The 14,056-nt window shown below is 35.8% G+C and overlaps 3 protein-coding genes across 3 annotated transcripts; 2 read left to right on the forward strand and 1 right to left on the reverse strand.

The window, feature by feature from the left end:
- The first annotated feature begins 5,613 nt into the window (after window positions 1-5,613).
- Window positions 5,614-8,370, forward strand: LOC107485619 (uncharacterized). The gene is made up of 7 exons (XM_016106159.3): window positions 5,614-5,730; window positions 6,460-6,805; window positions 6,902-6,995; window positions 7,374-7,495; window positions 7,606-7,749; window positions 7,858-7,947; window positions 8,073-8,370. The coding sequence occupies exons 2-7, from the start codon at window positions 6,479-6,481 to the stop codon at window positions 8,121-8,123; spliced, it is 828 nt and encodes a 275-aa protein (XP_015961645.1). The 5' UTR covers window positions 5,614-5,730; window positions 6,460-6,478; the 3' UTR covers window positions 8,124-8,370.
- An 813-nt stretch (window positions 8,371-9,183) lies between these two features.
- LOC107485592 (NAD(P)H-quinone oxidoreductase subunit S, chloroplastic) lies at window positions 9,184-9,876 on the forward strand. Its single transcript, XM_016106126.3, has one exon. The coding sequence runs from the start codon at window positions 9,246-9,248 to the stop codon at window positions 9,699-9,701; it is 456 nt and encodes a 151-aa protein (XP_015961612.1). The 5' UTR covers window positions 9,184-9,245; the 3' UTR covers window positions 9,702-9,876.
- A 1,104-nt stretch (window positions 9,877-10,980) lies between these two features.
- LOC107485620 (uncharacterized) lies at window positions 10,981-13,540 on the reverse strand. The gene is made up of 2 exons (XM_016106160.3): window positions 13,329-13,540; window positions 10,981-11,687 (listed from the first exon to the last, which is right to left on the reverse strand). Exon 2 carries the CDS (start codon window positions 11,661-11,663, stop codon window positions 11,085-11,087), a length of 579 nt encoding a protein of 192 aa, XP_015961646.1. The 5' UTR covers window positions 11,664-11,687; window positions 13,329-13,540; the 3' UTR covers window positions 10,981-11,084.
- Between the last annotated feature and the right edge of the window lie 516 nt (window positions 13,541-14,056).

The following is a 14,056-nucleotide window of genomic DNA, read 5'->3' on the forward strand; positions in this document are numbered from 1 at the left end:
GTTGATGTTATGCTGGAGCAGCATTGCTAGTAAAAGAAGGCATTGAGACGTTGAGAGGTAAGGATTGAACTCATAATATGATTTTTTACTTATTGTGTGATGTGGTGTATTGTTAATGTTCGTCTGATTTAAGTTAGGGTTTCGGGTGACAAAGGGTGTGTTAGTGTTGTTTTAGCATTTTCGTGTATGAGATTATGTTACTTTGTATGGCTCTGTGACGGTAGTTAGGGTCTCAGGGATGTTTGAATTTAGTGATGGTTCTGTTGCATATTTTTTTGGGATTAATGGTTGATTGGTACCAACTGGGTGTACTAGGTGGTGATTGATACAGAGTAGTTGTTGGTGGTCATGTTTGTTTATGATATTTTCGTATTTGTCATTGTAGATGGAGGGTCCTCCCATGACGATTGTTTTTTACCATAGTGGGTTGTTTAAGACGGGTGAGGATGGAGACATGGTTTATGAACCTGATAATACAGAAGTATTGATTGGTGTTGAGGGAGACACACTCGATGTGTTTTTTGTAAGGGGTTACTATAAGGAGTTGGGATACATTGAGGCTGGCAACTGTTGGTGGAAAGTTCCTGGAGTTCCGATTGCATCTGGGTTGAAGAAGTTGGTGACAGATGCTGACTTGATTGCAATGTGTAAGGATTGTAGGAGGAACCAACATTTGATCAACCTATACTTTGAGGACTGCATCTCACAGCCCTGTGTAGTGGACAACATAGGGGAAGGTGTAGCTCTTCTGGAAGCAGGAAGTAGTAAGAAGAAGAAGTTCAATTCCCATGCCAAGATATACCACTTCCAACCTGTGAAGACTCCCACAGTGAACCATCCTCAGCCCAAGAAACCAACCTCTGAGCCTACTAAGGCAGCCTCACATCCCAGTAAGCCCAAATCTCAACCCAATAAGCCCAATTCTCAGCCCATGAAGCCAGCCTCACAGCCCAGTAAGCCCAATAAGCCTTACTCTCAGCCCACCAAACCAACACATCAGGCCTCAAAAACCACCTCTCATCCCATAAAGACTCCCTTGCAGTCAACAAAAGTCCACCTTCAACAAACCAAAACCAACATTCAGGGGAAGATAGTCCCACATCATTCCAAAACATCCTCTCAACTATCCAACAACCCAGAAAGTAATAACAACAAAGGAAATACCAGTGCATGCAGAGTAACAAAATCTGGAAGAACTGTAAGAGAAGGTCACATCCAGGAAGAAGATTCTGACTCTCATGACTCGTATGAGAGTACTGAAGATGAGCTGTATAAGCCTCCGAAAGTTCTAGGAGACAATTTATACAGCAGTGAGAGTGATAGTGACATTGAAAAAGGTTCACCAAGAAAGCGAAAGAAAGCTTAAGTGAAGGAGAAGCATAGGCCTCCTAAGTCTAGACTAGTGGATAAAGAAATTGACACGGATGACTCAAGTTATGAGAATTTCGAAGATGAGCAAAGCTCTGAATCTGGTAAGTTCAAGGGGTTTTAGTTGTGCTACTATTTTAATATTTCATTTGGGCAAATTTTAATGCCTTCCATATTATGATTTGGTAGATGCAGATGAAGATGATGATGATCTTGGAAGTTTCTCAGATGCTGACTCATGGCATTCAGAGGATTCTGGCAAGGAGTTAGACTCTGATGAGGAGACACCAACTGTTTATCCCCAGTATAATGAAAAAACCAAATTTGGAAACCTGAAGTTTGAGGTTAGTATGACATTCAAATCAAAAGCTGAGTTTATACAAGCCACTAGAAATTAAACTATCTAGTGGGACAGAAATATTTTATTTACCAAGAATGATAGAGTTAGGGTTAGAGATGTTTGTAAATCAGACGATGTCCATGGGTGGTTTATTGCGCTTGTAATAGTAAAGACTTGTCTTGGCAAATTAAAACGCTAGTTGATAATCACACCTGCCCTAGAAAGAGGAAAAATAGGGCTGCAACCCAAACCTGGACACTTAGCAACCTAGTACCTAAGCTTAGAAAGCACCCAACTATGAAGCATCGAGAGGTGTATGATTGGTTTGTCCGAAAGTGTAATGTGTACCTCAATAGCACATGCATCACCAGGGCACTAAAAGCTACTAAGAAAATTGTAGAGGGTGATGAGATAGCCCAGTATGGTTTAGTTTGGGATTATGCAAACGAGTTACTTACTAGCAATTCAGGATCCAGAGTGCAAGTTGGTGTGATCCCTATGCCTGAGAGTCCTCCGATTTTCGATCGGTTCTATGTGTGTCTTGATGCTTGCAAGCGGGGGTTTAAGGCGGGTTGTAGACCTCTGATTGGACTAGATGGAGCGTTTCTGAAGACACTACATGGAGGACAAATTCTGACTGCTTGCGGACAAGATGCTAACAATCACATCTTTGTGATTGCCTATGCCATTGTCAGCGTGAAAAACAAGGATAATTGGCAATGATTTCTTGAACTGCTTCACAGTGATCTAGGTGACTACAAAGAGAACAAATGGTGCTTAATATCAGATATGTAGAAGGTAATGCACTCTGTAAGGATTATTTTGATTTACTCAGTATTCTTTAAAGGACTAGTTTGATTTAATAATTTCTGTGTTGGGGACTGAAATGATTTATTATCTTGTCGTGTTTGGTATTTTGGTGCAAGGTTTAATCCCTGCTGTGCAGGAAGTGTTTCCAAGAGTTCACCACCGCTTCTGCGTGTGGCATTTGTAGCGCAATTTCTACAAACAGTGAGGTAGTTGTGAGTTAAAAGACCTTGTGTGGGAATGTGCAAGGTCAAGGACAAGACCTGAATTTGATAGAAACATGAAGAGGGTTAAGTTGATCAATGAAAAAGCTTGGCAATATCTTGATAAATGGCCAAAAGAGGCATGGACGAAGGCACATTTTAGTGAGGTTCCGAAAGTGGATAATATATGCAACAATGCCTGTGAGTCATTCAACGCAAAGATCAAACACGAAAGGAGTAAGCCTATCCTGAGCCTGGCTGAGGAAGTTAGAAGAATCATCATGAAGAGTATGGTTGATAACAGGACGAAGTTGCAGAACTATCAAGGAATTCTCCCTCCTGTTCAGCAAAGTAGGTTGGAAGAGTGCTGTCCTGCCATTGGGCTCCTCAGTGGTCTGGTGATAAAAAAGAGAAGTTTGTACGAAGTGCATGGCTGGCCGACCAATATGGTGGTTGACCTGGGCAAGCACACATGCACCTACAGGTTTTGGCAACTTACAGGTAACAACTTTCTTCTCTTACTTAATTAACAATGTCTTCATTCATGATAGTATGTTTACTGTGTCATTTTGTTTGGCTTGAAAGGAATGCCATGTATGCATGCAATATCGGCAATACAAGATAAGAATGACAAGAGACCTGAAGAATATTGCCAGGAGTGGTTAAAGATGGAAGCCTATAAGCGTACTTACTGCTTCAATGTCAATCCGGTTAAGGGGCAGGACCTATGGGAAAAAACACCACATCCAGCACCCGTCCCACCCCCAGTGAAGCCTAAACCTGGGAGGCCAACAAAGAAGCAAAGAAGGGACAAAGAAGAACAACCGAGTGGGTCAAAGACAAAAATGAAAAGAAAATACAACCCAATCCGGTGCATGTACTATGGTGAGGGTGGACACAACAAAAGAGGGTGCGCAAAAAAAAGGCTGTGGATGCTGACGAACATGCCAAGCAGATGTAGCTACAATTGGCAGTTGTTACTCCTGCTATAGAAGGTGCTGAACCCGAACTAAATGCTGCCCCAACTGATACTGATATTGGTACAGAAGCTGAGACACCTTTGCCTTCACTTCCATCACCAACTCAGCTTGAGTCAGAGATTGACAGTAGTGACTCAGAATGCACCCCACCAACCCAAGAACCCCTACAGGTAGTATCATCACTCCTCACTCCTAAAAAAAATTGACAGTAGCCTAATCATGTAACTAAGTATTTGATACTGGATCATACAGGATCAATTGATAGGTAGGCCACCTAAGTTACATGTGATCAAAAGAAAAGCAAGGTTAACATCCTCCCCTAAGCATATTGCAACTGGATCTGTGGCTATTTCTACTGAGACCATTAAGGGGACAAGTTCTGGAACTGCTAAGCGGCTGGCCAACTTTATGACCTTTGTGCCTACTCCAGGTTTCAAGGCTCCAAGGAAGACTGATGACAAAGTTTGATTTGTTAGGAATGTGTTATGGTTGACTCATTTTGTGTATGACACAACATTATGTTTGTTGCTTTCGTGTGTGGTAATTTAGTCTATAAACAATGTATTTGTCAGTTAAGAACCTTATGACTTTGTTGTGGTATTTATGTATTAAGACAATTAGCCTTGAATGACAAGTTACTACTAAGATTACTTACTATCTTGATTCTGTTTATGCCTCAACATAATTCATGCAAACAGAGACACAGAGTTAATTGCCAAATTTTTTGTAAAATTATCCACATTTGACAGGAAATTGCTTCCAACTTCACATAACTACTCCCATTCATATCAACAACTTCAATACACCAATACATGTTCATAGAGGATAATTGGGTTCATTTAGAAGTACATAAGAAACAACAAAGTATCACAACTGCTACAAACAGCAAAATCATTAGCAGTTTTAAAGCTCTAACTTCAGCTTCCAAAGTGCCCAACTTCTATGCCACCTTCACCCTCCATTCATCATGCTCACCTTCAACCTCCATATCAGCTCCTGCATCTTTCTTTGTACCACATACACCTATTACTTCAAATTCATCATCATCAACCCACTTAAAATAATTGCAGTGACTGCCCTTCTGCAATTTCAGATGGGAGTAAACAAAAAAAATTAGACAACACCCAACACCATATAACAACATGAAAAAGCTTTAACTTCTTTTACCATCACTCACCTGGTACCTTGGACATAAATGGAACAATCTGTTCGGATTCTCTACTGTCCCAGATTTCTTAATCACAGTTTTCAGCCCACAGAAACATGATTCATCATGAGCATTCACCCTCCTCCTTCGCGTCGAAACAGTAGATCCATGACTGTCGTGCGATGCATGTGACAAACCGCCACCGCAACCACCATTTCCTGCTTCCATCCACGCAGCCAGTCAGGGATTACGCCTCCTACTTACCTCTACTGCCACCGAAAGTGATCACGGCGATGTATTTATCGTGCAAATTGGGATTAGGATTTATACACTCGAAGGACTAATTTGACGTCTTAAACAAAACTTATCTCGTCAGCAACAACATCCTACAGCGTGGCGTTGGCTACCTTGGTAGTTAACGGGCCACATAAGCGGCCGTTTGCCTTGTCAGCAACCGAGATGACGGAAGAACGAATATAATCAACTAAGGTATCTTTCGAGGACATTTTTGATTAATTTTGACTTTCGGGGACGAAAATAGAAATCGTAGATACTTTCGGAGACAAAATTAACTATTAATTCAGAGAAAAATTATAATTTTTAAATTTAAAAAATTAATAATATTATTAATATACTAAAATTAACTATTAAATATTTATTAATATATTTATGTATAAATATATGTATAATTTATTTTATTTTTATATTTATATTTTATAGGCTCCTAGCATAGGAGTTAAAAAACATATATTTGTGTCCAAATTTGCTTGGCACGTGTTCTTTAGCTGCCAACTCTAAGCCTAAGCTCCTTACATCGTTCTTGTTTCTGGAAACTCCACTTCACTTTGAGTTGAACGTTTGGTGCTCTTTTCCCCCAACTCCGAGGTAAAGTTCTCACCTTTCTCATCATATTCGTACCCCCATTTCACTTTACTTGAAGAATTTGTTTCATGCTGTTTGGTGTTTTATTTCATTTTTCTAATCCCCCCTCCCTCCCCTTTTTCTTATTTAGTTATGTGAAGATGGTTTTGTTGTTTGATTTAGCTATTGCATTTTGTTGTCATGTTTTGTCTTGAATGATAATAGTGTGGGAAAGATGTCAAGTTATTTTCAAATTTTTTTAGATATGTAAATACATTTAAAAAAGAAGAATTACTGGTAAGCTTCTTGGAAACTAGTGCTATGAGTTTTCTGTATTCTTTATAATGCAATTCAATTCAGTTCAGCTAAGTCAGTGTGATCATATGCTGCATAAACCCTTGTTTGCTAACCTTGTGAAGTAGTCACATTTTTTTGGTGTTAGCAAAATTACACCTCTCTACTGAAGCAACTGCAAGAATAGTAAAAGATTAGGTCCTAAGAAAGAAAACTAACCCTCAATGATACTTGTTCGGCATAAGTGTCTCTGTAACTAGGAGATTACTGATCAGAAAAAATAGAAAAGAAAAAACTCAACTATGTGTGTATGTGCGCGAATGCTCGCCATGTCTCTATGTAGAAAACTTTGGAAGTTTGTATTTCAAAATGTTCTGCGTGTGTACTTCTTGAACTAGGAGAAAAGATTCTATAGTACTTTTGGACTTTTACTATATGTGACCCTTTATTGTTTAATAGTGGATCATCATTGGAAGAGATGTTGATGGGTCATGCAGATGGCCTCCCAGAACTGAGGTCACAAAAAGATCAGATACTTGCAGAACCTATGTCCGAATCAGGTGATGATGATAAAGGGCAAGAAGATTATTTGGAACAGATACTGTATTCGGCATCCTTCGAAGAACTCGCAAGCAATAGCCTTAAATATGATACGGTCATATGGCTATCTATATCATTGCTCCTGGCTTTGGCTTGGGGTGTTGGCCTTATTATGTTGCTTTACCTGCCAATCAGGCGGTATGTGCTTCGGAAGGATTTGTCCTCTCGTAGATTATACATCACTCCTACCGAAATAGTTTACAAGGTATGCTTTAATAGTGTTGTATGATCATGAGTTTGTAATACGGGTAATGAAATGAGAAATGATAGGTGACTAGTTTTCTCAACCTTTGTTTGTAAGGTGTCAAGGCCTTCATATATACCCTTCTGGGGGACGGTGACGATTGAGAGGCATATACCTCTTTCTCTGGTGATTGATATTATTATTGAACAAGGTACTCATGCAGACCTTATTTACCAAATCATTTCCTTGCCATGCTTTGTTTACATTATGAACCTTTATCACCTTATTACGTGTCAACAGTTGCACTATAGGCATGATACATGATAAGAACCAATGATATCGTTTGATCCATATAGCCGACCCTACCTAGTGGGATAAAGCTTTGCTGTTGTTTTTCGTTGTTGCTGCTGTTGTTGTTGTTGTATTATCACCTTATAAGTTGTGTGTTAGGATGTTTTATATCATTCAAATTAAGAGAACAATTGTGTTTAAAATGGACAAAGTCCGAGCTTTGATCTTCTTGTTGAAACCTCATCTACTTGATGTTCAATATGCACTCAAACAATTTTCTTCCCCGTTCTTTTACAAGGTTGCCTGCAGTCTATATATGGAATCCGTACTTTCCGTGTCGAAAGTATTGCACGTGGAAAAGCAGCACTTGTAGATGAACTACAGATTCAAGGAATTTCTGATCCTGATATTTTCAGAAAGGTGACACAAAATATGATCCTATACATTCAATTTCTTTTTTAACAGTAGTGGTTTTTTCCACTTTATAATACTAAAAGGGGGAATCATGAAGGATTGGAATTGATCTGCAGGTTATTGTAACGGAAGCATCAAAGAATTTGCGAGACGTACGGAGGAAGTTGACTGCTCCGAGCACAAATGTGGAAAACATGGATCATATGCCTGCAGCAACTGAGGGATCAGTTGTTATGAGATCACCATCAAAAAGTTGGAAGGTATATAACATAACGGCCATTTCTGAAAATGTTGCAGCATATAGTTCTAAGAGCTCTACAATGCTTGAATTTTTCTCATATAAAACACTATCATACTCTCATCTGCAGACGCCGGGTGTGGCCTATTCCGCTCTAGACCGCAGAGTACCCGGAGGATTGCTGCTTAATAAACTTGAAGAAGTCAACAAATCAGTAAAGGTCTGTTTTCCCTTCTCTCAATATAGCATGGATTGTATCTATTAAAGAATTTATATTTATTTATTCTGTTTGGAAAATTCTCTTTACTTACTGATTTCTATGATTATTCATTTATTTGTGACCAGAGACTTGAGATGCTTATTGGGAAGTCACATGCTCCTCCCACCAGTAGCTGAAGTAAGGAACCATAGCTCAATAGTGTAAGAAAAGAATTGAAGTGAGTTTCAAAATTAGTAGTACTATTACACCATATTTGTAACTATGTAGAATGGAAATGAATGTCTGTTATTATGTTAATGGCTGAGAATGTTCTGTAGATGTTTAGAATCTCTAATTGTAAATGGAGAATTGTTTTTTCCCATAAGTTTTCTCTATTTTCCTTCAATTCTTTTAACTGTATATCTTCCATATCATATTCTGCCCAGAGGCTCTATTGGTCATTTGGTCTTCTATTCATTATGATTAAAAAAAAATTGTTAGGGTAAATTTGACTAACTTTTCTTGAGGTTAAGTGATATTCATGTTTGATGTATGGTTTGTTCATTTAGTTTTGCCAATATTTTCTTTGAGCATGCATGGCGTTTGAATGCTGAGAATGAAGAGAGAATATTGAGTTTTGCTTCTACGAATATCTAAGGAATAAAATAATTTCTATGTATTTTGTGAAAAGATTTTAAATATTTATTCATCTATTAACATATCAACAAAATTGTTTGATTTAATGATTTATTATGTTAAAAATTTTGCAATATAAATATATGGTCTGTAATTCTGTATGGTCTTTACAAGTGTTGATTAGTTTTATCTTTTTGGGAAGGGTCAAATAATTCTAATATAATCTTTTATAGATTTTTTTTTTACAAAAGAAACTCTTTTTATTCATAAAAAATAGTCAAATGATACTTATAGATCGTATAAAAAACATTAGTTTTTAGTAGAAAAAAAAAAGATAAAAAATTAAAACATATACAAGCTTATCAAAATTATATATAGAAAGTCATAAAACCATAGTAGATATTTTATCACAGAATCTTAACACTTGGAACATCACCAATTCATTCAGCTTCTTTCAAATTTGCATGTTACTTGTCAAACCATACTTGTGCAGCTAAAATGAACCACAAACCATGTATGTGTATGTACTGTGTACGAAACTAATTTGTGGCTAGAATTAAATGTCAAATCTTTTCCATTTAGTTTTTGTTTCTTTGCAAACATTAATATATCTCATGTATGTTTATATCAACAACTAGCATGCTTCTCTTTATCATAATAAAACACAGTTGAAAATAAAGAGAATGGCTTCTCTTGCAACCCTTTATGGCTTCCATCATGGTTCTCTTCTAAGAACTCAGTTCCTAGGCCAAGATCATAACCTCACACACTACCCTCTAAAGCACCCTTCATATCATCACAACAAACCAAGTTTTGAACCTCATGCCAAGTTCAACATAGTTGAGATCTTGGGAGGGAGAGGGATATGCAATGGAGAAAAAGGTCTTCAACAAGAGCTTGAAAGGCAAGTGGTTGAAAGCCGGCAACAAGCGCAACCGCGGCCGCAACCGGATAGTGGTGGCGAAGAGGAGGAGGAGGAGGAGGAAGAGAACTTTGAGGTATCAGAAGATGCTTTTGAGAAGGAAATGATGGGGCTAACTGGTGGGTTTCCTGGTGGTGAGAAAGGGTTGCAGAAGTTCATTGAAGAAAATCCACCTTCCAAATCCAAACATGGAAATCTTCTTGCCTTGTCACGTTGAGTAGAATCCAAATTCATCAATGGAGTCATAGGTTTTCAGTTCTCTTTCTGTAAATCCTCTCTTTCTTTTGTTTTTGAGTTATATGGTATTTGTACTATGATTTTTGACAAACTTGAATGTTTGTGTTACTCTTTAATAATTCATTCTTAGAAAAAAATGCAGAACTTAACATCAATTTCATCTTAGTAATTCTTCTTCAATTTCAAATTTCAAAACGTTGCAAGATAAATATGATCCAATGTTGTTGTTCTCACTTAAATTTTTTTTTATGACCTGCTCTTCTCTGTGTTCTTGAATCAATTGAAGAACTTCGTTTTTCATGGTCTAGTCTTGTGTTTCAATCCTATGCTTGTTCATTGCTTCCAACTAAAATCAATTCTTAATAACATGAAATTGGGATTTGAGAATATTTAAGTTAATTTTTTTTCAGAATTATAAGAAAATATCAAACAGATATTAGAGTAGAGAGAATGTGTCTGTCATCTTCAGAATATGTGCTTGATAAGAAGCAGCACAACAAAAATTCCTCAGCATTCCTATTGGAAGCTAGATTTTCTTCTGGCTAGAAAACATTCTGAGCATAACAAAATATTGTATCCTATTCCTATGGAGACACTATTTACTTTGTTATATATCATTAAATTTTAATGTAGTCCAGATTCTTACACACAGTTTTTTTTAATTTAATTTTAGATTTTATTAGTGTTAAAAAAAGACATAGCATAATGTTTAACTTATAATGTTCAAATAAATGATAAAATAACCTTTATTTTTCTTCCCCCAATAGTCACGTTTCCGTGTAATGTTTGTTCTTAGTGTATGTGCGAATGAAAATGGACCACAGCTTCATTGTCCTGATTTGGAAACTTAATTTCATTGACACTATTCAACTTGGCCATATTCAGTTAATCTTAATCACCACAAAATGTAACACATGTCCCATGTTTCCTTTTGTCTGTATTTTTGTGGATTCTTTTCTTCAAGCCTAGGGTTATCCACTTATCCTCTTCCAAGGTGGACTCTAATTACAACTATAATTTGTTCAAACTTTTTATAATTAAAATTGATTAAAGTTATAATTGTTAATTAGATAATTTTTGTTTTGTTTACTTTATTGTAATACTTCTGATTATACAACATGAAAATTTTTTTATTCGATTGAAATTATATAAAAAAAAATTAATCTTGTATTGTTACAAGTTGCACTTATTCTTTAACTTTTTTGAAACTCTTATTTTCCTTATAATAACTAATTACAATCGTATTGCACGTACACCAATAATTATAATAAATGATAAATGATATAAAAATTAACTAAAATTTACATAGTCTACTATATTAAGTCCTAGATATTCACTTCACCCCTAAACTGGAAACAAATAATCAAAGCTTTGTCTTGTATTGGCACTCTTGGTGGCCAACTGTCCTATTAGAAAGATTCACAGCAAAATCACAAGTTGTGGAAGAAACCACATGAACTTTGATAAATCCTAAGATGCTAACTTTACCTGACATTCTCACGAAAGTGCTGAGGGGCAATGAACCAGATATGACATCTGAGTAAACCTGAGAATTCGAAAGCAACCGGTCCGCCATGATAGTGAGGGTGAGGTTGAATCCTTTGGTTTCATCAGCAGAAATCTCTCCAGCAGGTATAGGGACTTCACCCACCTGTTGCCCTCTGTAATTGAGCTGAGCAGAGCTATCTGAGTACTTGAATCCCACCTTGTTTGGGTTCTTCACTGAGACATCCACGTCGAGTGTCACGTTCAAATCGACACTTAGTCGAGCGATATCTAAGCTCACCTTCAAGTCCTGTAGCCTTAGTGAGTCAACTGTATTGACAGGATGCTTGGCTTTGAAGACTGTCATTGCTAGTATCACTATTAGCAAGACGATTGCTATCACAACACCTGTTACCACCAAGCACACTTTTCGCCCTCTACCAGAATTTACCTTCATTATGCTTTTCTCTTCCTTGTCAATCTACAACGGCAAGCAAAATGTGTTGGTTTCAGTTAACATAAATGCAGTGCGACGCGCACCATTCTTTTATGTAACAGACACGCCAGTGCTTGTCAAGCCATCATTTTTTTATCAATATGAATACAGTTAACTCGGAGTAATAAACAAGTTAGATATCTTCAAATGGTGAGAAGACTATTTAAAAGTAGCATGGGATAAAAATAAATGAAAACCCTGCATAATTTGTTTAATAATGCTGTAGTTGAAAATTGCATACATGATGATAAGAAGTTACTTTGTGGATATTATGGGTAGTTAATTGAGGCATAGAATTGGAAAAAAAGAATTTGGAAACCAAAAATCCAAAACACTCCAATCCTCTATATTGTTAACTAGTGAATTAAAATGCACTAACATACATATTGTTTCCTTTGTGCTATTGTAACGAAATTAGTCAAGATGGTAAATATTTTAAGATTTATAGATATATAGAAGGTATAAAAGAAGATATGGATGTAGAGAAGAAGACAATGACTATGATAGATGATGGATGTAAATGTATAAATGCTGAAGGGAAACATACCAGCTTACAGGTATTAAGTTGTTTTATCGAATAACATGTTCAATTAGTAAAAGCCGGTCAGGTAAATCTTTTCCTTTTCAAAAGTAGTTTATTAAAACTACTTTTGAAGGATAGTGTTTTAAAAGTTGTAACACCTACATTTGGTAATCAAATTAAAATTGATATTTAATAAGTAAAAAAAAAAAAACAATTGTCTTTGATAAAATGTGTAATATTAAAAAATAATAATAAATATTAATATAAAAAAATTTAGATATTATTAATATATAAAGTTACATTAGACTTTTTAATTTTGATAAGTACAATCTAACTTTGGAAAACACCTCCTTAAGTGCATCGCTAACTTTTAAAAACTGCAATTTACCAAACATGAAATGAGGTGCACCTCTCTAAAAAAACCTTTACCAAATGAAGTCTAAATCTAATAGAACTGCACAAGTTAATAATTTTTGTTTTATAGTAGTAAACCAGAAAAGCAATGATACAAAAAGACACAATGATGTAGGAGAACTTCAAAATTGACTTAATTTGTTGTCTTGCTATACATGCTGGATCTTAATTTACTCTAGTCTCTAAGCAATAAGCATGTCACCACCCTAAAACGAAATTCTTAGTTTCTAATTTACCAATTTGAGTTTGCCCTAATATCTTCTTTTCCTCCACAATCCATATCCATTACAATCCACTTCAGGCATATCCATGACAATCCACTTCTCAAGGTAGATGCATAGATCCAAGTAGTGAAAACACTCATCATGAAGAAAAATAGATAAGCGTAATTTTTAATTTTTTTTTTCATACGAAGAAGATCCTTTAATTTCTTCCACGTCTCATATTTCAGAAGGAAAAGAAAAAGATTCTGATAGGGAATGATAGATTTAAAATAATAGAGAATGTAAGTGCGTGGGGGAGTACAGGGGATTGCAAGAAGAAATTTCATTCACTATTTGTACAAAACAAATTTCAGTCAGATTCAGATAGATTTGGATGTGTAACAGTTCAGTGAATCAAAATTTAAATCTCAGTCGAATTAATAATTTCTGAAATTGATTCAGATGTGAGAGAATAGAGTAGCCAACCTGGATCTTTGGAAGGGAGGACTGTGGCGGCGATGGATTCCTCAGCTGAGTGGTGGAACGTTCAAATTGGTAACCGTCCCAGCATAGATCATGCTACCGTTACTCTCTGATTGGGGAAGAACAAAACAAAAAAAAAAGGAAAATAAGGAGTTTCGATATGGTTATTCAATTAAAGATTTCATTTAAGAATCCAAAGGATGGAGATGGAAGTAAAACTTATTATATTATTTTTTCAAGCCATTAATTCATAGTTGAGACTACGACTTTGGATTTAGTTATATGTACTTGTCCGCATAACAAAATTAATTTCATTGACACATGCTAAACACAAGTTAATTAAATGAAAAAGATACTGCAAAATAATTATTATATTTTTTTGATAGACAAAATAAATATAATATTATTTTAGAACAGATTGTATTCTGCCACTCAGTGGCGGATCCACGGGGGACCTAAGGTGGCCATGGTCCCCCCAAATTTTTTTAAAAAAAATAGTAAATAGTAATAATTAATAATATTAAATTTTTTTATATATAATATTAAAAAAAATATAAGTTACAAAATTTTATAAATTAAAATAACTAAAAACTGCACTATGTATTGGATATTTGAATTATTGTTGTTCTTGTTAACAAATAGCTCATTCTAATAATTAATAAAAATGGTTCTATTATACTAGCCCAAGCCCATACTATTAATTAAAGTAATCCTAGTACATTTTTCAAATA

Source organism: Arachis duranensis, chromosome 4 (genome assembly GCF_000817695.3).
Source record: "Arachis duranensis cultivar V14167 chromosome 4, aradu.V14167.gnm2.J7QH, whole genome shotgun sequence".
Taxonomy (NCBI): domain Eukaryota; kingdom Viridiplantae; phylum Streptophyta; class Magnoliopsida; order Fabales; family Fabaceae; genus Arachis; species Arachis duranensis.